The 27,231-nt window shown below is 41.5% G+C and overlaps 1 protein-coding gene across 1 annotated transcript; it reads right to left on the bottom strand.

Moving 5' to 3' along the window:
• Positions 1 to 13,206: 13,206 nt before the first annotated feature.
• On the bottom strand, positions 13,207 to 19,839 carry LOC103640538 (TNF receptor-associated factor homolog 1a). The gene is made up of 10 exons (XM_008663508.3): positions 19,569 to 19,839; positions 17,790 to 18,031; positions 16,532 to 16,643; positions 15,678 to 15,763; positions 15,524 to 15,592; positions 15,294 to 15,423; positions 15,024 to 15,182; positions 14,544 to 14,907; positions 13,988 to 14,100; positions 13,207 to 13,559 (listed from the first exon to the last, which is right to left on the bottom strand). Exons 2-10 carry the CDS (start codon positions 17,980 to 17,982, stop codon positions 13,415 to 13,417), a joined length of 1,371 nt encoding a protein of 456 aa, XP_008661730.1. The 5' UTR covers positions 17,983 to 18,031; positions 19,569 to 19,839; the 3' UTR covers positions 13,207 to 13,414.
• Positions 19,840 to 27,231: the final 7,392 nt, after the last annotated feature.

The raw sequence follows: 27,231 nt of genomic DNA, 5'->3' as shown, positions 1-27,231 counted from the left end.
AGGTTGATCTTGCACTTGTTGTTCCGGTGGTCGCACATCGCCTATATCCATAGTCCTCATGGTGGTCGTTAGAACCTCATCTTCATCTATGTCATCAAGATCAACTTGCTCACTTTGAGAGCCATTAGTCTCATCAAATACAATGTCATTAGAGACTTCAACTAAACTCGAAGATTTGTTGAATACTCTATATGCCTTTGTATTTGTATCATAACCAAGTAAAAATCCTTCAACAGCTTTAGGAGCAAACTTTGAATGCCTACCTTTCTTGACCAAGATGTAGCATTTGCTCCCAAATACACGAAAATAGGAAACATTGGGTTTGTCACCAGTGAGAAGCTCATACGTCGTCTTCTTGAGGAGGCGGTGAAGGTAGAGACGGTTTATGGCATGGCAAGCCGTATTCACGACTTCCGACCAAAATCATTCTGGCGTCTTTTATTCCCCTATCATTGCCCTTGCCATGTCAATGAGCGTCTTGTTCTTCCTCTCCACTACACCATTTTTGTGGCGTATAGGGAGCAGAGAACTCATGCTTGATTCCTTCCTCCTCAAGATATTCTTCCACTTGAATATTCTTGAACTCAGATCCATTATCGCTTCTTATCTTCTTTACTTTTAGCTCAAACTCATTTTGAGCTCTTCTTAGGAAGCGCTTGAAAGTTTCTTGGGTTTTAGATTTACCCTGTAAAAAGAATACCCAAGTGAAGCGGGAATAGTCATCAACAATTACAAGACCATACTTACTTCCACCGATGCTAAGATAAGCAACATGCCCAAAGAGATACATGTGAAGAAGCTCAAGCGGTCTTGATGTCGTCATCACATTCTTTACCCAAACCTTTTGACTTTGCATTGGTTCCCATCTCCAAAGATAAGCGTATCATGGGAATCCTTGTTCTTGACGTAGGAAGTGAACATCTTCTTCTCCCCCTCCATGTGCTTTGTGCATCCGCTATCAATAATCCAACTTGAGCCCCTGGATGCATAAACCTGCTAGGCAATTTAAGCTTGGGATTTAGGTACCCAACTCTTGTTAGATCCTACAAGGTTAGTAACATAAGTCTTTGTAACCCAAATGCAAGTCTCACCCTTCTTGCATTTTGGTCCCACATTACAAGCAACAATTCTATTTTTTTACACTAAAACACATAAGATACATCAAAAGTATGAAATAGCATAGACGCGCCATGAGATGCATTCCTATCCTTAGGCGCATGAGAAATGACATGAGACACACGGTGCCTAGGTCTACTTCTTCCATGAATATGAGAAGATATAGAAGAAGCAATCATGGCATGTGAATCATGATACATAGATAAAACAACATGATCATTACATACATCATGATGAACATTATGAGCAACACTAGAAGCATTTTTAACATGAGCATACAAATGAGCATGGTTCTTCTTATCATGAAAAGAATACGAGCTACTAGCCAAAGGCGTCTTCCCTTTTTCCTTAATGACTTTGGGGGCCTTTTGCTCTTTAAGACCTTGGTTCCCCTTTGGTAACCGAGTCCATCCTTAATGGAGGGATGTCTACCAATGGTAAAATCATCCCTAGCAAATTTAACTTTATCACATTCATCTTTGCAGATTAAGTTGAGCATAAAGGTTGGCAATATCATCATTCAACATAGAAATTGTAGAGGCATGATCATTGCAAGCATCTACATCAAAATCTTTAAATCTATTGCAAATAGAAATATGATCCAAAGATGAACAAGCATCAATCAATTTTTCTATCCTAGCATTTAAATCAACATTTACACTTTTAAAGCTAGAAATAGAACCATGGCAAGAAGACAACTCAAAAGCAAGCATTTCATTATTCTTAATTTCCAAAGCAAGAGATTTTTTAACATTAATATCATGTTCTTCATAAATAATATACTCTTGCTTTTCTAACAACCTATCCTTCTCATTATGAGCATCAATCAATTCATTAATTTTATAAACTTTGGATCTATCCAAGCCCTTAAAGAGATTGTTATAATCTAAATCATCATCGGAATCGTCATCGCTAGAAGAAGTATACTTGGGAGTATCTCATGTATGTACCTTCTTCTCCTTAGCCATGAGGCATGTATGACGTTCGTTGGGGAAGAGGGGAACTTATCGAAGGTGGAGGCAGCAAGTCCTTCGTCATTGGAGCTGGATGAGGATCGGTCTGAGTCCCATTCTTTGCCAATATGCATCTCGCCCTTTGCCTTCCTATAGTTATTCCTCTTTTCCTTCTTCCCTTTCTTTTCTTGCGCCTGGTCATTTCTATTATCGGGACATTGTGCAATAAAATGACCAGACTTATCACATTTGAAGCATGAACACTTTCCCCTTGATTTGTTCTTGTTGGGTAGTCCTTGCGTCCCTTCAGTGCGATCTTGAAGCGCTTAATCACAAGTGCCATTTCTTCCTCGTTAAGCTCGACAGCCTCCATTTGTGCTACCTTGTTTGGTAGCATCTCCTTGCTAGTCATTGCCTTGAGTGCAACGGGCTGTGGCTCATAAAGAGGAAGAGGCCCGTTGGCGATGTCGTCAACGTACCTTTCTTCTTTCGCCATCATGCGCCTGCTTACAAATTTCCTAATAATTTCCTCGGGCGACAACTTGGTGTACCTGTGGTTTTCACAAATAAGGTTTACAAGATGAGGATCAATTACAGTAAATGACCTTAGCATTAGTCGCATGACGTCGTGATCCGTCCATCTTGAACCTGTTGTATGTTTCAGTTGGCTTCTCTCCCCTTTTCATGGTGAACCTCCCCAGCTCGGCTTCCACCAATTTCATCTTGGTGATCATGGTGGCACCATTTCCCTCATGGGAGATCTTGAGGGTGTCCCACATCTGCTTGGCATTGTCCAAGCCACTGACCTTGTTGTATTCATCCTTGTATAGAGATGCTAACAAAACAATAGTAGCTTGGGCATTTTTGTGAATTTGCTCATTTATAAACACAGGATTATCACTACTATGAAAATGCATTTCATTTTCCACTATTTCTCAAATACTAGGATGAAGAGAAAATAGATGGCTATGAATTTTATGACTACAAAATGAATAGTCTTCCCCATCAAAGTGAGGAGGCTTCCTAAGTGGTATGGACAGTAAATGAGCATTTGAATTATATGGGATGCGAGAATAGTCAAAAGAATAATTTTTATTAACTGTTTTCTTTATTGTTGAGGAATCGTCGATGTCGTCGTCCTTTAGTGAAGAAGAGGAGGTGTCGTTGTCGTAGTAGATGACCTTCTTGATGCGTCTCTTCTTCTTCCGATCCTTCCTCTTGTTGTTCAATCCTAAGTCGGTGATCTTATCACCTTTTGGTTCGTCGGTGTTGAGGGTCTCCTTCTCCTTGTCGTTGATCACAATCCCCTTGCCCTTAGGATCCATCTCTTCGAGCGATTAGTCCCTTGATGAAGAGAAAGGGCTCTGATACCAATTGAGAGCACCTAGAGGGGGTGAATAGGTGATCCTGCGAAAATTCAACTCTAAACAAGACAAAATTGATTTGTAACAAGTGTTAGTAAAAACCAAAATTAAGTTGTGATGAATAGAGGTAGAGGGGAGACGAGAACTCTTCACTTGATTGTTCCTTTAAGATATGTATTAAACTTAGGAACAATAACACAAGTGAAATATGAGAACTCTTTTGGAAGATACAATCACAATAAATGCATAAGAGACACGACGATTTCATCCCATGGTTCGGCCAATGCCTACTCCACGTTGTGGTGACCTCCTTCGGTCAAGGATTGCACTCAACCCCTCTCAAGTGGCATATAGGGTATTCAACAATTGGGTTTAGTTGAAGTCTCTAGTGACGTTGTATTTGATGAGACTAATGGCTCTCCAAGAGAGCAAGTTGATCTTGATGATGTAGATGAGGATGAAGTTTCAACGGCCACAATGCGAACTATGGCAATAAGTGATGTGCGACCGTAGGAACAACAAGATCAAGATCAACCATCTTCCTCAACACTGGTGCACCCCCAACCCAAGATGAGGAACATGTACCTCAAGATGCAGGAATGAATCAAGGAGCACATGAGGAAAGGGATAAAAAGGAAGAACACCATAGGCACCTCCAACTCAAGTCCGGGCCACCATCCAATGGATCAGATTCTAGGTGACATCAGCAAGGGAGTAACAACTTGTTCATGTTTAGCTAATTTTTGTGAACACTACTCTTTTGTTTCTTCTATTGAGCCTTTCAGGGTAGAAGAAGCCTTGCAGAAATGAAGTATGGAGCCTGGTGCCATGTCCAAAGCAAAATATTATGGGGACCAAGTGGTGTTCTGCAACAAGCAAGATGAGAACGGGGTGGTGACAAGGAACAAGGCTTGACTTGTGGCAAAAGGTTTTGCCCAAGTCACAGGTTCGGATTTTGAGGAGACTTTTGCTCATGTAGCTATGCTTGAGTCAATACACATATTATTGGCCTATGCTGCTCACCACTCGTTTAAGTTGTTTCAAATGGACGTGAACAACACCTTCCTCAATGGACCAATCAAGGAGTAAGTGTACGTGGAACAACCCCTGGCTTCGAGGATGACAGGTATCCTGACCATGTCTACAAGCTCTCTAAGGTGCTCTATAGACTTAAGCAAGCTCCAAGAGCATGGTATGAATGCCTTAGGGATTTTATTATTTCTAATGCTTTCAAGGTTGGGAAAGCTCATCCTACTCTTTTTACTAAGACTTGTAATGGTGATTTGTTTGTATGCCAAATATATGTCGATGACATAATATTTGGTTCTTCTAATCAAAAGTATCGTGAGGAGTTTAGCAGGGTAATGATGCAGAAATTCAAAATGTCGATGATGGGCGAGTTGAACTACTTCCTTGGATTTCAAGTGAAGCAAATCAAGGAAGGAAACTTCATCTCCCAAAAAAAGTATACTCAAGACTTACTCAAAAGGTTTGGGATGAAGGACGCAAAACCCGCTAAGACGCCAATGGGAACCGACGGGCACTTGGACCTCGACAAGGGAGGTAAGTCCGTTGATCAAAAGGCATAATTGTCTATGATAGGTTCATTACTTTATCTTTGTGCTAGTAGACCGGATATAATGCTTAGCATATGCATGTGTGCTAGATTTCAATCCGACCCCAAGGAATGTCATCTTATGGATGTGAAGCAAATTCTTAGATATTTAGTTTATACACCTTGCTTTAGGATCTGGTATCCAAAGGGGTCTACCTTTGACTTAATCGGATATTCAGATTCTGACTATGCCGAGTGCAAGGTTGATAGGAAGAGATCATTAGGGACTTGTCAGTTTTTGGGAAGGCCCCTGGTGTCTTGGAGTTCTAAGAAACAAACATCTGTTGCCCTATCCACCGCTGAGGCCGAGTATGTTGTTGTAGGCCAGTGTTGCGCGCAACTACTTTGGATGAGGCAAACCCTCCAGGACATTGGCTACAATCTGAGAAAAGTCCCACTCCTATGTGATAATGAGAATGCAATCTGCTTGGTGGATAATCCTATTGAACACAGCCGCACTAAGCACATAGACATCCGGCATCACTTTTTGAGAGACCACCAGCAAAGGGGAGATATCGATGTTTGCCACATTAGCACCGAGAACCAGTTAGCCGATACCTTCACCAAGACTTTAGACGAGAACAGGTTTTGCAGGTTGTGTAGTGAACTAAATGTATTAGATTCGCGGAACATGGATTGATTTATAGCATACATGTGTCTTATGCCTTTGATCATGTCCTTTAAGCATTTATGTCTTTACTTACTTTGGTGCTCAAGTTGTACAAGTCATCCCCAGACCTCACATGATGCACATGTTTAGGGGGAGGATGTACTACAACTTGAACCTTTGAGACTAATGTGTTTGCTTGAGTGATTTGATATAGTCTCAAAGATGAATTGAAAGGGAACAGGTGGACTTGGACAAAGAAGAGGCTTCCACTACATTTCGGTATCAATGTATCTTGGTCCAAGTCCATATCTGTGTTTTTTTCATTGCCTTTGGTTTTAACTTGTAAGTTTTGGTGAGGCAATGGGGTTAAAAAAGGCCACATAGTTCTTCTGTTTTGGTGCTTAACGCCAAAGGTGGAGAAATTAAGGCCAAAGCAACTGGATCAGCTACCACTTGTGAATTTCAAAATTTTAGTGTTGTTAGTATACTTGTTTTTTTTATCAAAACCCTTCTATTTCAAAAACTGCTCTCTTATGAGGGAGAAATTTGATTATGGGAAAAGGGGGAGTTTTTGGTGTTTGATCAAATCTAGTGTTCAAAAATATTTTGATTTACCAAAACAAGGGTTTTTGACATAAAGAAAGGTAAATGAATTTGTTTTGCGAAAACAAACCAAGTGGTGGCAAAAGTGATCCAAATATGCCAAATTCTATGTAAGATTAATTGGTTTTCAATTTGACATCAATTTGCACTCTTTAGCTCACTTTTGAAAATATTGTTGCATTTTGAGTTGCTTTTGATGTGTTGGCATGAATCACCAAAAAGGGAGAGATTGAAAGGGAAATGTGCCCTTGGGCCATTTGTATGTGCGCGTTCTGGGATCCAGATGGTGTGCTCGGTGGGCGCTAGGTTTATAATGGTTTGGGCAAAACGTCCCTACATCCAGTCTTCGGCGGCTCGCGGTATCGACACCTTTGTTACTCAATGCTCGTAGTAGGGGTTACAAGCGGGCGAGATGGGGAAGAAGATCTCCCAAGTCTCTTATGTGTGTGCGGACCTAAAGATTATGAGACTGGAGGCCTCAACTAAGCCTTGGCTCTAGCCTTCAGGTCTTCTAGTCTCGTCGAGCGTGTGTGGCCGTCTTCTGTCGATTGTCCCTGTGTTGGTCTCTTCGGTCCCTCCCCTTGTGTCGTGATCGTTCTCCTCCTTTTATAGGCCAAGGTGGGTGTCGGTCGCTTGTAGCTTCCTCGAGAAGGAGCTATTGTACTATGATAAAACAGAGTGTTTTACCCTAGTGAAGTCATGTTGTCCGTATGCGTCTTGGTCACCCAATTGTCTCTGCTCGTTCTCATTATGGGTAGCATGGGTCTCGGCGTGCTCGTCGTGTTGCGGACCCTGTAGATGGTCTGTGCACTCAGGCTTAGTCTCAATAGGTCATAAGTATGTCGCAGGTCGAGGGGCTCACATATCATGAGTGGGAGGTGGATCGGTTCTCTACTACGCCTCAGTGTCAAGCGTAGTTAATGTGGTCAACCATTTATAATAGGTCAGTCTCGAGCCAGGAAAGGAATCCACTCGAGTGGCTTCCCCTCGTTTCGCTTGGCCCCCCTCTCTAGCTTCGCCTCGCCCAACCCTAGGCTCGGTGCCTCGGGGTTCATCCGGGGGCGGACGCTTCCAGGGTAGACGACTCTCTTACCCTCCTGCAGACCGGCGATCTTCATTAATCGAAAGGTCCTTCTCCTATGGTCTCTCTGACCGGTGGACCACAGAGGCATGAGGATCTTTTTTCCCGACAAGTGGTGTACTAAGATGATCGATTAAGTTCTTCGTCTAACTAATAATATTCAATGAAATAATACTTAGTTGGATTATCCATCTAAAAACGTGGCAATCATGACATATTGGATACAATGTTGTTGGCTATACATTAGATCTATGTAACACTAGATCTCAAACAACCTTTGCATTTTTATAAACAACCATATCATGAAAGTAATCTAAACAGACTCTAGTGGCAATATCTATAAATAGTTCTAAAATTATTACACTATATGAAACAACACATGAATATGTAGATCATGATGGAATGTGAGGATGCATTTTTCTTTTACTGAGGATATATATAATTCTCACCCAATTTTCGCTCCTCCCCTAGTAATTGATTAGTGCAAATTGGCCCTCTAAACTCCCAATATATTTCCCTTTCCACCCAAACTCCGGTTCCCACGTAACAAATTCTCTTTCTGTTCCAATTTATAATTCATTTTACTTTTTACCTTAAGTTTGACCGACTCGTTTTATTCAAAAAAATCAAAATTATTATAAACTTTTATTGTGGTATTATTTAGCATATAATATACTTTAATTTTTTGCTTTGAATTTCCTATTTTTCTGAAATTTTTAAATAAGACAAGCTAGTCAAATTAAACTTGGTCCAAAAAAATCAAACAAATTATAAATTAGAACGGAGGGAGTAAAACATTTCTAAACTCACATCCCTAAATTTCCATTCACTGTCATCTATTCTTTTTGCCTTTAATTTTTGTTTGCGAAGAGAATTAAAGGCAGGCCGGCACAAAAGCTACCCCGACGGTTATGAGGATGACGAAATGGTCATTGCTGCCAGTCCTCCTCTGCATCACCTTCGGTGCCGAGATGACGCCACAGTCCTTGATATAGTAGTCGTCGAACACGCGTGACATGACGAGTACCGATGACTCTTGGCTTGGCTGCCAAACGAAGTGCACCCCGGGCTCATCAGCAAGGTAGTACATCTGGTCGTTGCACCACCGAATGCGCTACTCCTCTACATACATCATGTTCGAGGATACTTACACAACTTCATCAACGGCCATCGTCCCAGCGCATAAGAATTCATGGTCGGTCAGTAGCCACTTATGTGGCAGGTTGGGCTTTAGGTGGACGATGAGCTGGACGGTGTGATGGCGCCGTCATCGGATCCGGTGCCTAGATCAACCCGAGAGTCGTCGATGTTGGCGATGACCATGAGGTCCCCTGCTTGACGATGGACAGCGCGGTGCAGCCGCTCTGGACCACGTCCAAGAGGCGGCTGCGCCGAAGCTTGTCGTACACAGTGGCGTGTGCGGCCATGTAGGACTACTTCCAGAGGTCGAACTGGCAGTCGCCAAGCTTCTTCTCGTCGTCGATGAGCGACGCCAACGCGGGCGCCTCCCGCTAGTGGTGTTTGTTCAGGGTTTCCAAGTAAGAAACATGTATTCATACTTGACATTGGTTTATGAAAATGACTCACAAGTCAGATCCATGAAAAAATATTACGGAGAATAAATGCCACGCATGCAAAAAAAGAATTTAAGTTGAAAAATTGTTCAAACAAAAGAAATTGCATGCAAGGCTCATGTTTAAATACTACTCCCTCCATCCAAAAATATAATTCAAGAATATCGGTGATACATATGTACTACTACGCATTGTGTAAGGATAGCAGGTGGGCTTGGGGAGAGATGTAATAGATGTTTTTCTGTCATAGATGTAGACATGAACACACATATGGTGTAGCGGTAGCTACTGCTTGCATTTGCCTAAGGGGTCATGAGTTTGAATCCGCTTGGAGCCATTTGTGTTTTTTAATTTTAGCTAGATGTGGGTTGTACTGGGAACAACCTTTGTGGGGAGGAGGGAATGGTGGCAGAACATGTGAATGGGCTATGCGGGGAGGGGGAATAGAAAAGGCAGAACAAGGAATGAGAATGACAGAGTAGATATGAGAGTGTTTTAATACACTAGAGCTAATGGTTAGCTGCTAAAATTAGCTGAATACATCAAACACTTTAACTAATAGATCAACTAGTAGCTATTTTTAGCAAATTAGTTAATAGTTAGCTACATATTTATTAGCTAGCTAATTACATTAGTAATATTTTAGCCAACTAACTATTAGCACTAGTGCCTTCAAACACTCTCTATAATGTTCGAGTGCACATTATTTACCATCAGTTTACAACAATCTCAATATCACATCAACTTTTCTTTTATAGACTTTTATTAAAAATGAAGCACAATATTTTATTAGAGAAAAATTGTCGAGCATATAATTAAGTAATTCACAAAATAATTAAAAATTATATTGCTTCAAAAATTTAAAATGATATGATTTATAAAAATGAAATCTAGTTTTCATGTAGCATAAATTGCTTCAATAATTATATTGCTTCAATAATTATATTGCTTCAAAAATTATATATGCTTTACTAAATCATTTTGAAGCTGATCATAGATCGAACTAGCATAAATTGCGGTCTCACATTGAAGTATGAATACTTTGGGATGATGTTTAGTGCTACATCGAAGTACTCGACTACATAGTAGTCATCCACATCGAATAATTATCCACGCTCCTTCTCAATGATCATGTTGTGCTTATGCACGCTTTCTCTATATCCTTCCGTACGCTTTCTATCATGCAACAAACATTCGCTACTTCAAAGTCTATAGCTGGATGCCCGTGTGTTGCAATGGGAATATATAATATCAGTATACTACGATAACTTATATACAAAATCTGTGTTATATTGTTATGAGAAAATATTTCATAATCAATTTGTGATCTTAGTCATACATAAATTTTGTTATTTTAATCTAGTTATTTCACCACTACATTGCAACCATCAGTATCATGCAGACTTCGATATATGCCACGATTTGTATGGTCTCATCATTGGAGAGCACGTTCCACACATGCCGGAAAAATTCCCTCGTACATCGTTAGTCATCAGACACGCACCACCATATGCTCTTTCTTAAACAAAAAGGTAAGTGTGTATGTGTTTGCGAAGAGAATTAAAGGCAGGCCGGCACAAAAGCTACCCTGACGGTGGCGAGGATGACGAACTAGTCACTGTTGTCGATCCTCCTCTGTGTCACCTCCGGCGCCAAGATGACGCCACAATCCTCGATATAGTAGTCGTCGAACGCACGCGACATGATGAGTACTGATGACTCTTGGTTGGGCTGCCAAACGAAGTGCACCCCGGGCTCATCAGCGAGGTAGTACCCCTGGCCGTTGCACCACCGGATGCGCTATTCCACTACATACATCATGTTCGAGGACACTCACACAACGTCAGCAACGTCCATCGTCCCAGCGCACAAGAATTCATGTTCGGTCAGTAGCGACTTACGTGGCAGGTTGGGCTTCAGGTGGACGATGAGCTGGACGGCGTGATGGCGTCGTCGTCGGGTACGGTGTCTAGAACAACCCGAGAGTCGTCGACGTTGGCGACAACCATGAGGCCCCCCTGCTTAACGATGGACAGCGCGGTGCAGCTGCTCTGGACCGCGTCCAAGCGTCAGCTTCGCGGGAGCTTGTCCTACACAGCGGCGCATGCGACCACGTAAGACTGCTTTTAGAGGTCGAACTGACAGTCGCCAAGCTTCTTCTCGTCATCGATGAGCGACGACAACGCGAGTGCCTCCTGCTCATGGAGTTTGTTCGGGGTTTGAAGTAGGAAACATGGATTCATGCTTGGCGTTGGTTTATGAAAATGACTCACAAGTCTGATCCATAGAAAAAATATTACGAAGAAAAAATTTCACACATGCAAAAAAGGGAATTTAAGTATAATGCATTATTCAAACAAAAGAAATAGCATGCAAAGCTCTTCTTTAAATAATATTACCTCCATCCAAAAATATAATTCAAGAATATCGGTGATACTTATCTACTACTACGCATTGTGCAATGGTAGCAAGTGAGCTTGGAGAGAGATGTAGTAGATGTGTTTCCTGTCATAGATGTAGACATAAACACATATAGGTGGGTGCCCGTGCGTTGCAACAGAAACATTTAATATCATGATAACTTATGAACAAATGTGTGTTATACTGTTATGTGAAAATGTTTCGTAATTAATTTGTGATCCTAGCCATACATAAATTTTGTTATTTCAATCTAACTATTTCATCACTACATTGCAACCAACAGTACCGTGCAGACTTCTATACATGATAGCTGAATGCACGTGCGTTGCAACGGAAATATATAATACCAGTATACTACGATAACTTATATACAAAATATGTATTATATCGTTATGAGAAAATGTTTCATAATCAATTTGTGATTCTGGCCATACATAAATTTTGTTATTTATAATCTATCTGTTTCACCACTACATTGCAACCATCAGTATCATGCAGACTTTGATATATATCACGATTTGTATGGTCTCATTATTGGAGAGCACGTTTCACACATACCGGAAGAAATTCTCTCGTACATCGTTAGTCATCGGACACGTACCACCATACGCTTTTGCTTAAACAAAAAGGTAAGTGTGTGTTTGCAAGACTAATGGTCAAACATCGTATAACCATAAAGTTAGAATACTATATTAATATATTAAATAAATTAATCCAATAGACATAGATTAACCCAATTAACATAGGATAAATAAATATCTAATTATAAAAGTATGAAACATGGTATAATCAATGTTGTTACTGCGTAGTAAATATTCGTACGAGACTAACACAACTGGAACGATTCAATTTGGAATTAAAATGGGAAGTTACGAATTTCCAAAGTTTCTATGTATTTGATATAGGATTAATTAGGAAATCAATTTTATTGTTGTTTTTATGACAAACAGAGGTATTATGTGATAAAAATAATATTATAGAATTATAGAAATTAGAATGAACTCATTTGGATTTAATATGAAATTTCCATGAATTAAATGAGTTTCTTCAATTATTTTTAAACTAAAAATCAATTTCTAAACTCTTTTTCCCTATTTTTTTTATTTCCTGGACTGCGTCCCAAATTCCAGAAAGATCAGGGGCCAAGCTATAAATGTTTTTTAGACTCAGTGAGCATACAGAGTGGACGGTGGGTTAAACACAAAAGACGTCTTAGTTGAAGTTCTACACAGTTCAACATGAGTCATGTTGGCTAGAGGGTGAAAGGCTAGGCATTCTGCTCAATAGATCCAAGATTCAATCCTTGGGCAGCCATGGTTTGATTTTTTTTTCTGCGCGTGGAACGGCAGACTACTCTGACCTTCTTAATAAGTAGTATAGATATAGATAGGAGTAATCACCGACGCCATCGTTAAGATAGTAGCCTTAGTTATATTGATGTTTATTTATTGTGAAGTTCACTAAACAACTGTAAAAAGCATGTTGGCATTATTGTTCGACTCTATTAACTATAAAAAGCAATACCAAATCCACAAATTATACGAGACAACTATCTAATAGTCGGGGATCCAATGTTTATCTTTATAAACTCTCTCCATCCAATGTCCATCCTTATAAATCGTTTTAACACAGTCAGTATAGACCGGACTGATCGATCGAACGAACCGACTGACATTGACATTGCGGTTGAGCCAGTTGGTATTGACCGTCTGCGCCGCCATGTCATCGAGCGGTTTCGACTCCAGTTAAACCCAGCCTAATAAGGTCTGCTTGGGATTTAAACCCATCCAATCCCACTCAATCCATATGGATTGAGAGCTAACCAAACAAGCCCTAACATGTATATAAACCCGAGATCAACCAATGAAAAGCACACTTGAACCCAGCCTAATAACATGTATATAAACCTGAGATCAACCAATGGAAAAACACACTTCAATCTTACATTCTCAAAGGGAATGCACGAGACTAGAATCTACGAACGGCGGCATATATATGTCTGTTCACAAAAAATGAGGGGAAATAGCCTAGCATCCGATGAATTATTGCTAGTTTTTTAAAAAGAAAATATAACACTTCACATGTTCTTGCCACGCCTTTTCTTATCAGCAGCACGACGCTTTGGCTTAAGTTCAGTTCCAGCTCGCTCGGATGCTTCTTCACGAATGAGTTCCTCTTGGAGCTGCAAAGCCATCGCTTCTTGGTACGCCGCTTCTGCTCGGCTGTTTCAAGAGTTCCAAGACTTCGGTAAAGTAGGATGAGCATGCAAAATAACAACTACTGGAGTGGGTCTCGAGTTATAGATTTCACCAGAAGATTTATGTTTCTCCAAGTAAAAGAACTTTAAAACATAATTTTTCCCTCAAAACCTGATGAAAACAATTAGACACAAAACAAACGGGACAGAGAATTTCTGCAGCTCTGCACTAGCAGATACTCTCTCCTTTCCTTTCCAAATTATAAGATGTTTTGGCTATTCTAGATAGATTGCTCAGCTTATAATTTGTAATGGAGAGAGTATTAAAATCAGCAACACAAAAAAGTTATGCACCTCAAGTGAACCATGCATGAATCGACAATTTGGGTGGCTGACCTGATATCTATTCATGAAGCAGAATATTCGAATAAAGAACTATAAAAGTTTGCTTACCTGAATATATGAGTTACGGCAAAAAGTTCCAGTGTCTTGCAGCCTAGCTCTTCAAGCCATCTATCATCACGCTCAATAGAATCTTTGTCAAACTCGTCACTTGAGGTGTCATCCTACAATAAGGGGGTTTGTTAGGGATCCATACATGCAGTAGCATAAAACTCATAAAGCGATAAATTGAATAGGGGGAGCATAGATGATGAAAAAGCATATCTTTTGTAACTACAGAAGATAATAATCATAAGTGAGCCATAGGTTCAGGCCCAGCTTCAAGGCAAAATGGTATATGTAAACGTTTATTTCCTCCATGGCTTCATGGCTGCTTATTTCATTTTGTGAAAGTAAATTTGAATGTAATATTATACAACTTCAAAAATATGTGGGCCCTTGCATAACATAAAAATGCAAGCCATGATTAAAATGCCTTCAGTTTTGATATTGTACATGTAAAATAAGTACATCTGCAAATGGCTGTTCTAGTCAACCGCCCACAAGATGGAATCATGTAGGATGGGCATGTAAAACAATGTGTTAGGAATCAAAGAGACATGCATACCTTTGTACGGTTCGGTGATCCTTTATCATCTTTTTTGGGCAATGGTTGGTGTGATTGTGTGTCCAATGCAGCTCTTTCAAACAACAGTAGCGCATCATCAGCCAAAACAAACATGTCTTGATCAATAAGCACCATTGGAGTGCTCCGAGCATCTGCCTCTGTTATTTTAGGTATCCCCTTTTTGTTGTTGCTCTGGTATTCAAGTGCCTTAAGTCCGCTATATAGCGAGTCAAATACCAAGGTTGATGTAACTTCTTTCTCTATAAAGAACTGTTTCACTACAACTTTCAATATAGTTTCAGTCTTTTCCCGTGTCATGTGCCGACGCACACTTGGATCCATTGCTAGCCAGAATCCACTGAAACTGCAAAAGGCCAAAAAATCAAAGATGAAAAATGGCTTGGAAATGAGACTGATCACAAAACACTAATTTGCCATTCATAAGTAAACACCAATTTGCCATTCATAAGTTTATCTAACCTGGACCACCCGAGTTTATCCTCAATCAGCCTGCTGAACATCCTTCTTTTTTCATCAATAAAACGCCGATAAATTTGTTCCACAGTTGATAGATACACCCTAATTAGTTCCCTTCGGTACTGGCCATCAAGGCAACGAAATGGACGGTCTATCTTCTCCCTCAAATATTAGAATGCAGAAGCAGACATGGTTATGCAAAGTAAACAGATAATTCTAACTTGAGAATAATTGATGCTAATGTTAAATCTAAGACACAAATAAAACAGATACCTAATGACTTGAACTTGGGCTTTGATGGTAAGAGCATCCTGAACAATAAAGCCATCGTGTAATTCTGACAGCTCCATAAACTTTTTCCACCCCCAATCATGCTCTTTCTTCCAAAACCGATGCAGTGTATCTAAAACACTACTTTCAGTAAACTGAAGTTGTACAAGGCAAGCAAAAGCTTGCTATTTTAGCTGTAGGCACTAAGAAAGGCAGATAGTCATTGAACTCACCAGAATACTTAGATTTCTTAGGGTCTTTATTAATAAGAGCTATTGTAAATTGCGCAAAGTGACTCCATCCTGAACCAAAAAAAAATCATATTCAAGATATGTGGAGTCACAAAATGAAGTGAGTCAAATACAATGCATCAAATTATGCATCTACCTGGGAGTAGCTTATTATGGTCAGCACAAAGAAAGAGAGAGAGGTGATCGCAGACACCACATCCTCGCGGGTATATTAATATATACCTGAAACTCAACCGATAGATCTCAAAATATGAAGCAGCAAGTATCAACCGATAAAACCAAAAACAAATTAAAATATATAGATCGAAAAGAACATAACAAAAAGGCAAATAAAGTTAAATGCATAATTTTACCTTAACAATAACTTTTCTTCTCTATGTCAGTAAATGTTCAAATAATACCGTTCGAGAAAAAAATGTTAAAGTTATATCAGACCAAGAAAGGACATATAACAAACACCATTTGGCACAAATATAAAAACACTTTACAATTACAATATTCTTTCTTCTCCATGCAATAAATGCAGAACCTACAAATTTTCTCCCCAAAATAAGGATTGCCAATGGCAGGCAATACAGAAATTACACTTTAATTGGCCTACTACAAGTAAGATCAACTGTTAACAGATGCAAGATCCCTGTGAGTTTGTGATACCTAATGAATTCGACAATCAGGCAACTCACATGGTCATCTGTGGCCAAGACTACAGTTTATTTTAGACCTAAATTGTTCAATCACTTGTTAAATGGGTGGTCACCTTTCATAATTTGTAGTTCAAATAAAATATGCAATAATGCAAATAGTGGAACCTGTGCTGAATATTGAACAACTGATTATGCTTACACCTTCCCTAATTAACAGCTACCCATGCAAAGTCACTGAAAACTAACAGCCAAATCACACCCAGCAGGCAAGTAGGAACATGCTGGTATTAGGAAAAACGTAAAAAGGAGATGATGAGTCCAATTAGTGCAAACAAAAAGATCATACCACTTATATGCGCCGACATCAAATGAAGTGCTCCTTAGCTCACTCCTGTTGATTTGGGAGAAATAATCAATTCTCCATGTAAACTTTCCATAAAGTTCAGAAGGCCTAGGTCCTATACATAATACAAGACAATGGAATTAACAGGTCAAGCACCACTGTTAGCAAAAACTTGAATATTGCGAATGATTGAAATGTGCAAATCACACAAATCAGTTTATCAGAAACATGTAATTCACTAGAATAATAAAAAAACAAAAGTAATCATCATCTACACATAATTACAAGCCAATTTGAAGAAATAACATGTCCAACTCAGTAATGTTCACACACCATACAACAATCTACATAAATTTATATGTAAAAATCCTTTTTAGAATAAACATTGCTTAGGTCCCAGTCTTTTAGGACAGTGAATTATAATGTTAAAGGTTCTTGAATGCAACAGAACAAGCTGCCAGTGTATCAAATGAAACAGGGCCGCATATTTAGTATTCTACCAGTCCCTAGAAGAGTAATGTTTCTGGTATTCTAAAAAAAGTTTAACATGTGACATATTTCCAAGCAGCTTAACTACTAAGTGACACAAGAGGCCAAAAGGGAATCCCATAAGTTTTAACTGTGTAACTGTGGGCAGACCCAATGTCAGAGGCTCCCACATGAGTGGGATCTAGGAAAGAGATAAACCAAGGTAAGCCTTCCCACGCAAATACGGAAAGGCTGCTTCGAACTGTGACCTGGTGACTCAGTGAGACAGCCTCACCGCTGCACCAAGCCTGCCCTAATTGATCTAAATCACTAAATATGGGGAGAAACCTCACAACCAAAAAGTTACAACGAACTCCATATGCACTCCCACAGTCCCACTTTCTTGGACCTTCATCATGAAGGACACTTCAGTTATTGCCTTCTTAGTACATCTCTAGCCATGCTGTTCTTGCCCACACCAAACCAGTGAATCTCCACAAGGCTCCAGCAATGGCCCAGGTTCATCAGGCAGTCAGTTAATTATATAATATCCCTAAGCCAAATATAAGTAACCCAAATAAACTGCAGTGACCTACTAAAATTCTTGAAGGTAATATATTTGAGTAGGAATCAATCTTATTGCATTTTGAGTTGCTATTAAGACTGCCTGAGCCGCTGAACCATACATGGGTTTGGGTTAAGTTTTTTTAGATAATGGAACAAGGTTCCAGCCTGGTTTGGGTTAAGTATTACCATAACTAAAATCAGTTTATTTAGAAACTTTAAGTATTACCATAACTAAAATCATCATCATCATCATTGCCCAAGTAAATCCGTAAGGTGGGCGGTACTCTGTTCTCAACTTGCTGACTGGACCTCCACTCAGATAGAGGATTCTCGGAATGAATCTGGTCATCACTTGACATCTCTTCAGTTGATGAGGATCTACCATCCCCAGCATTGTCCTCAGCCAAAGCGCCAGCCATCAATCTATCACCTGTGGTACTCAGCTATGTAGCACTCCAACTTTCCTTCCTGCAGTGTCACGAAACTGGAATAATAAGCCTATGTTTCAGTAGACGGCAGAGTAACAAAAAAGAGACATCCAAAAGTGAGGCTACTTTGGTCTTGTGGACAGTGCACATAATCGCTAGCTGGCACTCTGTTAGAATTCATGCTGCACGAATCTTAGTCCCTAGTGGCTGCAAAACATGGATGGTACCAGGTAGGCATTTGCAGAGAACAGAAGAAACATACACATTCCAGTGCGCAACTAGCTAACATCCAGAACAGAGAACTATGTTCACATGGTATATCAGGAATCCTTCTATATCAATACAAATTCGGCAGATATCCTGCCGACTGTTTCCCGGGTTGGGGGGACATGGTATATATCAGGAATAATGTCTGAATCTTAGTAACACCATCCCTTCCGTAAAACCTCTGATTCCCAGTTAAAGTAACAAGCTAATCCCAAAGCAGAAGTCCAGCGTCGGAAGAACTGTACGCCTCCGCAGGACCAAAACCAAACCGCTGGATTATTTTCTTACGCAAAGGAAATAAAACGCAGATTCCAAGTTCCAACCGAAACAATCAGTGGCGGAGCCAGCCCGCAATTGAAGCCTCCTGGGCACCGTTATAAACTTCTAAAGTTCACTTGAAGTCTCAAATCAACTACATGCTAATAATTTCAATCATAAATTCATTAATACTTCAACTATCATTCAATCAGGAATTCAATATATTCAGTTCTTGTGATTAGACATTTGTTTGTGGAAAAATCTCAAAATTTCATAGATTCTGTGAGATATAACATCGGCATACCAGTTCTGTCACATTATTATAATATAGGTTCGTGCATACCTTGTTTCTTTTTTTTTTGTTACCTGACCTTATTAAAAAAAAGAACGTAGGGACTAATCCATGGTAATGGTACTTAACCAGATTAATAGATTTTTCACAAATTACAACCTACAAGAGTTACAGAGTTTACATGGTAGCTACAAGCCTAGGAGGCTACGGAAGCTGTAGGTGAGAGAGCTGACTAACAGATACAAGCTGGCCGTAGAGACGGAGCCAAGGCCTGGCCTGAGCAGTGCCGGTGTGGGTGCCTGGGGCCTGGGCGGTGCCGCTCGGCCGCGGAGGCGTGGGCGTGGTTGGTGCCCGTGCCCGGGAAGCGCCGGCGGAGGGCGGTGGCCGGGCGCGCTGCGCGCTGCAAACGAAGGCGTGGAGCCGTGGAAGGTGGAAGGGCTGGGGCACCGGGCTCCCAGCACGGACGCACGATGGGCTCCTGGCGGCCGGCGCAGCGGCTCTCATCTCGCAAATGAGGCGCACGCCTAGTTTCTGTTCGAGGAATTGGGGTTCGCCGATGCTGCGCTCGCCTGAGACCCGACCTGCTCGGCCGCGCGGAGCCCGTCCACGGAACGAACGAACGAACAACCTCAGTCTAGAACCGGACTCGACTGATGAGTAATGACTAACCCGGTCCAACCCAATCCACTCGAATCCAGGCGCAAAACGGTAGTGTTGTCGTCGCTAGGGAGACGAAGAAGAACCGCGGCGCAATGCTCACCTGCCTCCTGGAATTCCCCCGATCCTGGACGGATACAGCAGCAACCGACCGGGGCTGCCTCCGCGTGCGTCGTCCCACTCCTCCACGCCCCACGGAGGTCCAGAGCTCCCTCCTCCCTCTCGCACGACGGCGGTGGAGGGGGCGGCGGCGTACGAGTGAGGTCTAGTTGAGGCGTACAAATCGGATCGTAGCCGCCTAAAAGCCTACCTCGTCCTCTCGTGGGAGCTGTTGAGGTTTATTTATAGGAGGGGTATAAGGGAGCAGCATGCCAACATCAGCCAACAGGCGTTGTCTCTATCTATTTGGCAGTACCCGCATTTGGTTTTTTTAATATATAATACTACCTGTTCTCAAATATTTTTCGACCACTAGTTAGTAACAAAGAAAAAACAGAAAGAGGAATATATGCATCGCGTTTAACGAAGAATAGCCGATAGCCACATCATCTTATAATATATAAATTTAAATCTCTGTACCCATCGTGCCTCCAGTAAAGAGGCAGTGAACAAACGATTTATTTGTATGTTTCTCGTGTCTCCAACAAAATCTAAATTGTTAGAAAATTAGTTATTATTGGTTTTAATTTAATCTAGAAAAAATAGCGTGATATATGTAATAATATCTATGTGCATGTGTGTATCACTACTCATATAAGTAATAAATAGAAATAAAATATGCACAAGAATTGAAAACAGAAAGTATCCTGCTGAGGACAAACCCGTGCAAGTGTACCTCTGCGAACGGTAATCTCGAAGGCATGCTCTCCCACTCTCTCTGTGCTCGCAGAAGGTGAGACGGAGATGTGTTGTTTACAGCGTCTGAGAGATGTGCGTCTGACCGAAAGAGCGTCGTCTTCCTCTATTCTTATACGCAGTCAGAGGAAGGGGAAAAGGGCAACAGATAGTGTTGGGGACTTGTTCTCAAATGCTTCGAATTAAGAACAAGGCAACACAGAAAATGTTAAATAATAATGTCCTTCGTTCGCTGAAGCATTATATCCCCATGGATTTAATGAACTTCGAACGAAGGCCACGGACAAGATACCACGAAGGTTATACCTTCGTGATTAAACATGCATTAACGTGAAATAAAATATAAAATACTAGAGATTATAGGAAATACAAACTACATTATTTATATATTTCATAATATAAATTTAAATGTCGAAACATAATATTTAGGTACATTTATACCTTTGTCTCTGACAGAAAGTGATTCTAGTGTAATGCGTTAGCGATTACAGGATAACGTGAACAGTGTCGGGGTACTGTTCACCTATTTATAGGCACAGGGTGCAACCTACATAAAATTACATTTAAGTCCTTTACAATTGACTACAATAATGACACAAAACATCATGGGTCTTTAAGTCAATCCATCTTTAAGTCGGTTCGGCCCTTCGTCTTGAGATCTATCATTGTGCCGAAGCTCTCTAAGTAATAGCTTCGGCGCTTGCTCCTGAGAGGGTCTGCCGAAGGTGTTCTCTTTCTTTTGGATCTTCGGCTACGAAGCATACCCCCAACAGTAGCCATTCGCGGTGCTAGATCGTTTTTCGTAACGAGCTTGATCCGTGAAAAAGTCTTCTAGGCTTCGGGATGCCGAAGATCCGAAAAACACCTTCCCTGAGCTCGTTGGCGAGAAACGATTAAAATAATCTGCACTCGAGGTGGCTCCATCTTGCAGCAGTTACGCGCGCCCTGTCGATTCACCCTCTCGGACCCTGTGGCCCACTGTTCAGCGAGTGCGGGTGACTGTTTGTTCGGTGCGGGAGACCTTGACGATTCACCTTCCCACCTGCGGCACTATATAAACAGACGGGTAGGTGTGAGGTTAACACAACATTCATTGCTATTGCATTGTTTTGCTGCCAAAATTTTAGTCATAGCCGAAGCTTAATCATCGTGCTCATACGAAACCCCGCTTTTGATTCTGCTTCATCACAAAAGGAAGAGCTTCGGGAAAATCAGAAAAGTCATCAACGAAAAATTTCAAGAAAGTCATAATCAAATGGCCAGAGTTCGCTCCACTGCTAGGGTTGATCGTGAGGGAGATGAGACCGAAGCTGTTGAGACTGTTTCGATCTCCGAAGCCATGAAGTGGTCTGGGCTAGTAACCTCGGAGGACGTCCCTGCCGCTGGAGCAGAGCAAGTTGATGTTGAGGAGACTGATTCTGAGGATGATTATAGCAACGCGGTGCCGAGCAAACCCAACCATCTGAATTTTGGAAAATCCACAGTCTCCGAAGGTGACCTACCTAAGATGTTAAAATTGGGCTATTTCAATGAAGAAAAGAAAGAGCTGGTTCACTTTGGTGGAGAGGAAACTACTCCGAAGCCAGGAAAAGATGAAATAGTAGTTTTTAAGAGTTTCTTCAAAGCTGGTTTGAGATTCCCTTTGAATAAGATGATTGCTGATGTGCTGAAGAAGTTTGGGATCTACTTTTATCAGCTAACTCCTAACGCTATCGTTAGGCTTAGCGTTTACATTTGGGCTCTCCGAAGCCAAGGGGTGGAACCGTTTGCCGAAGGTTTCTGCCGAGTGCATGAGCTGCATTACCAAACCAAGGCCAGAAGAGATGGGTTACATGAAAACTTTGGCTGCTACAATTTTGCCTACCGAAAGACTACAAAATTTCCCGTGATCAGCTACCGAAGCAAGTGGCCGGCAGACTGGAAATCGGAATGGTTCTACGTCAAAGTTGACGATGATAAGGAGAAGTTGGTCCAGAGCCCGTTAGAGTTGACCTTCGGAGAGACCAGACCTCCGTGTAATATGACACCAGAGGGGCCAACCCAAATTGCACTGGCTGAATTCAGGATTATCGCAGAGCACATCGGCACTAGGGACTTAGTGCAGGAATTTTTGTCTTTCAAAGTGTTTCCAACTATGAAAGAGTGGGCCATGCCGAAGCTTGAAGGAAAAAAGAAGGAGGGAGAACTTGTCCGGCTGCCCTATCACTACAAATTCAAGAGACATTTCAAAGTACCCTGCCAAGAATGGCTGGATACAATCGAAGTTGCAACGAAATTCTTGGAAATTATTCTAAAAAAGAAGATCAATTGATGACGGCGGCCTTCGGCACCCGTCCGAAACAAAGGCTAAACCGAGTGATGGATGCTATAGGTTTTGGATATCCTGACTACGAGCGGTTGGACAAGGGTGCTGAAGGCCGGAAAAGAAAAAGAGTAGCTAGTGCTCTTAATAAGGACGATGAAGATCAATCAAAGAAGAAAAAACAAGAGTCTAAGGCGAAAACAGTTGCTTCGAAGAAAAGAAAGGCTTCAACTCCGAAGCAAAAATCAATTGATGAAAAAGAAAGGACTTCTGCGACATCCTCTGCTACTGAAATAGAAGAAATCTTAAAGGTAATGACTGAAACTTTGCATGTCAAACTAAGTCCATTGGGGCTACATCTGACGAAGCTTTTTCATAAGGAAAAGGAGCCCATAAAAACGAAGGCACCTAGGCCAAAGAGGCAAAGAATTGTTACTGTGACAGAAGTCATTGAAGCAACACCACCAAGGGCCTCAGCTCCGAAGGTGCCGGCTATTGAAAGCACGACAGCTACTGAAGTTGTACCTTCGGAGGATGCCGTTGAAGAGGCCAGAGCCGAAGATGCCAAATCCGAAGATATTAATTTAGAGAGCATAGCTGCTGATATAGACAAAATGCTACTAAACATGGCCGCGGAAGAAGCTGTCGCAGCCACTAAAGAGACTACGGCCGCAAAACCCGAGAAGGAAGAGATGACCGAAGATACTTCAGAAGATGAAACCTTTGACTTTCAAAACTTAGTTGGCCAAGAGCTGACAAAAGCTGAGAAAGAGGAATTAAAAGAATATGCTATATCCTGCGGGTATCGGCCGGGAGCGCTTCTCTTCGGTGGCATTGATGACGAAAGGTTAGGCTGCATACGAGATCAGACTGGCGTGAAGGTTATCGGTACTCTATCAAAGAGTATCGGTTTCCCGAAGCTCGAAGCAGATATCAGCCGCTACCGACGACAACACATTGTAGGTAGTTTATTCTATTCCAATTTTAAGGTAAACATCTTGTGCCTAACCTTTACTATTTTTAATAACATAAATATTTTCTAACGAAGGTTATTTGTCCACAGAGTATGCTTTTCAGCAAGGCTTTAAAAATGCAGCAGGACTTAGAGGATAAAAGGCACGAAGTTATAATTGAGAACTTAGAAAACAAGATAAAAGAGCAATCAGTTGCCATCGAAAAGAAAGACTTCGAGCTTCAAACAACCGAAGGCTTATTAGCGGATGCTGAAGCCAAAATAACAGAATTAAATTCGAAGCTTCTTTCCCAATCAGAAAATTTTGAACAAGAAAAGCTGAAACTTGATGCAAAGCTTGAGGCCGAAGTCCAAAAAAGTTCAGAGCTGAAAGAATCCTTGACGAGTCTTCAGAATAAGTGCCTAGATTTCAGCAATCGATGCATTCAACAGTTGAAGCAGGTGTTCCATTTTGTTGGAGCCAGTAGAGAGAAGTTCACTCCTTCGGCTGAAGACCTGCCTGGTGCCTTCGAGCATATTGAAGGTGAAATTAATGATCTTGACGAAGTTATAGCTGGGCATGGCGACTTCTGTGCCCTGGCAGCTTCTCGGGGCACAGCTGTTGCCTTTTTGAAGTCTGGCTGTGAACATGGAAAGATTGTTAATAGACCCAACTTCAGCCTGTCACCAGCAGACTTAGATAACATTCCCAGCCTGGCCCGAAGTATTGCGAATAGATTTATAAAATTAGTATGGACAAAGGGTGGACGGAGCAAAGCTGGTGATGAAGCTCGAAGCCACCTTAAGCTGGTAACAAAATCATACCTTATGCTTACCTTTTCCTTTGAATTTTGAATTTAGCTTATAACACTTACATATAGGTTGACCAAGCCGAAGCTGAAGCTGCAGAGTAAAAAGTCGAAACTCCATGAATGATGTCGAAGCTCGAATAGTCTGTAGAAATAGCTCAAAAAACGCCTGTGATAACTTGTATATGATGTAATTAAATTTCACTTTGTGGACTTTATCCATACTTTGTAATATAATCTTACCTTTCCGTCAATGTATAAAGTGCTTTGGTGTGGACGAAATTAATATTTTTGAGCCAAAGGCGAAAAACACCTTCCCTTCTTTGCGTACACAGCGAAGCATAAAATTGCATCTTTTTTCCCTTTTTTCCGAAGCCTTCTCTTTCAAAGCCGAAGCAAGTTTGTATGTGATGATGATGATGATCCTATGTATGTCTAAGTGAATGTTTATGAATGCAAATGTATGATGTAATGTATCGTGCAAATGAATGTTCAAAGACACATACGAAACCATAATCACAACTCTTATTCCCTTAGGAATAACAAATCTTTGTCGTTTATTTTTTGGCTTCAACGCTTATTTTTTGGTGTATCAGCGCTGACTTTTCGCTGTAAGCCTCCCTTAGGAGCTTCTTCGCCTTTTATTTCGGCGGTTTTCTCGTTGACTTTTCGCGCTTCGCCTTATATTTTGGCGGAATCAGCGTTGACTTTTCGCTGTAAGCTCTGCATTCCCTTAGGAACGACTTTTGAGAAGAAAACTTACGCTGCGCTCCCTTAGGAACGGCTTTTTATAGCTTCGTCGTGCTCTGCATCCCCTTAGGGACGTCTTTCGAGCTTCTCCCTGTTTTTCCTTTTTCTCTTTGCACTCGATGGTGCATGCCCAATTTTTACATTTACATCTTCGAGGGATATTGCTCTTGTAGAGCTGATATAAGAAAAAGAGAAATTACATGCTATGGCCCCATTAAAAACCTTTCTCCCCCTTTCGAAAGGAAAAGGGTGCCATAGGAAAGAATAAAAAATATTACATCAGGTTACAAATAATACCGCCGAAGCTCATCCGCATTCCAAGATCTAGGAATGTCGCTGCCGTCCATATCCTTCAACCTGTAGGAACCGGGTCTTGACGAAGATACTACCAGGAAAGGCCCTTCCCACTTCAACTGTAGCTTGCCTACTGTATCTGGGTTGGCAACTCTCCGAAGTACCAAGTGTCCTGGCTTAATATTTTTTAACCGAACCTTTCTGTCACGCCATTTTATTGTTTCGGCTTGATATTTATTGATATTCTCCACAGCCTGAAGCCTGATCCCTTCTATAGCATCTTTTGCCACAGAATAATCAGCTTCGTCCTCTGCCGAAGCCACTGTTCTTATTGATCCCGCTTTAGCTTCTTCTGGGGTTATTGCTTCGTCACCAAACAGCAATTTGAATGGTGTAAAACCTGTTGACCTTGACATTGTTGTGTTGTGGCTCCACACCACTTTGATTAATTCGTCCGGCCACTTCCCCCCGGGCTGGTTGAAGATTAACTTCATTATTCCTGTCATTATAATGCCATTAGCTCTTTCGACAAGTCCATTTGACTCCGGATGCCGAACTGATGCAAAATGGATCTTCGTGCCAACTTGTTCACAAAACTCTCTGAAAGCTTCGGCATCAAACTGCGTTCCATTGTCCACGGTAATGGCCTTCGGCACTCTGAAGCGACACACAATATTTTGCCAGAAAAACTTTTGAATAGTGACCGAGGTTATTGTGGCTAAAGGCTTCGCCTCAATCCATTTAGAAAAATATTCTACTGCCACTACAACATATCTTAAATTCGCTTGTACTGGTGGAAGTGGGCCTAGCAAATCAAGGCCCCATGTTTGCAATGGCCAAGTGGGCTGTATTAATTGAGTTAGAGACGAAGGTTGTTTTTGATCTCTTGCACATTTTTGACAACCTTCGCATTTTTGGACTAATTCCGCTGCATCCGAAGCTGCCTTCGGCCAATAGAATTGAGAGCACCTAGAGGGGGGTGAATAGGTGATCCTATAAAAACTTAACTCCACAAACTTGATTAAGTGTTAGAGCAATAAAGCCAAGTGGCTAGAGATGAGTTCTTGCAAAACACAATAACCACAAAGATATCAACATAGATAGGCACAATGGTTTATCCCGTGGTTCGGCCAAGTTCAACACTTGCCTACTCCATGTTGTGGCATCCCAACGGACGAGGGTTGCAATCAACCCCTCTCAAGTGATCCAAAGATCCACTTGAATACCATGGTGTTTCTCTTCCTTTCACTATATCCCGTTCATGAGGAATCTCCACAACTTGGAGTCTCTCGCCCTTACAAAAGATGATCACAAATGAACACGGAAGTAAGGATGGGATGAGCAACACACGCAAGTCCACAGCAATACGCACACACACGGGCAAGACTTGAGCTCAAATGAATATCACAAAGTTCTCACTTAGAACGGAGCTCAAATCACTAAGAATGTCAAACGAGTGCGCAAAGACGAAGTGTGAATGATCAAGAATGCTCAACGTATGCTTGGTATTCTCCTTCATGCGCCTAGGGGCCCCTTTTATAGCCCCAAGGCAGCTAGGAGCCGTTGAGAGCAATCCAGGAAGGCAAATCTTGCCTTCTGTCGACTGGTGCACCAGACAGTCCGGTGCACCACCGGACACTGTCCGGTGCAGGTTTCTTTCCTGTTCTGGCGCAGCCGACCGTTGGCGATTTGGAGCCGTTGGCGCACAAGACACTGTCCGGTGCCCCCTTCAGACCGTTGGCCCAGCCACGCGTCACGCGTGGATTGCGCGGCCGACCGTTGGCTCGGCCGACCGTTGGCTCAC

The sequence above is a fragment of the Zea mays genome, chromosome 1, assembly GCF_902167145.1.
Source record: "Zea mays cultivar B73 chromosome 1, Zm-B73-REFERENCE-NAM-5.0, whole genome shotgun sequence".
NCBI classification, from domain to species: Eukaryota; Viridiplantae; Streptophyta; class Magnoliopsida; order Poales; family Poaceae; genus Zea; species Zea mays.
This window is presented reverse-complemented; position numbering and strand designations above follow the sequence as displayed.

Bases quoted from the DNA above. Each gene is read 5' to 3' on its own strand.
- LOC103640538 (XM_008663508.3), bottom strand. From the start codon at position 17,982: ATGGCTGGCGCTTTGGCTGAGGACAATGCTGGGGATGGTAGATCCTCA. The intron at 16,644-17,789 runs GTAATACTTAAA...TATTATGTATAG, and splicing joins TGATGATGATTTTAGTTATG to GACCTAGGCCTTCTGAACTT. The intron at 15,183-15,293 runs GTATCTGTTTTA...CTAATATTTGAG, and splicing joins GCCCAAGTTCAAGTCATTAG to GGAGAAGATAGACCGTCCAT.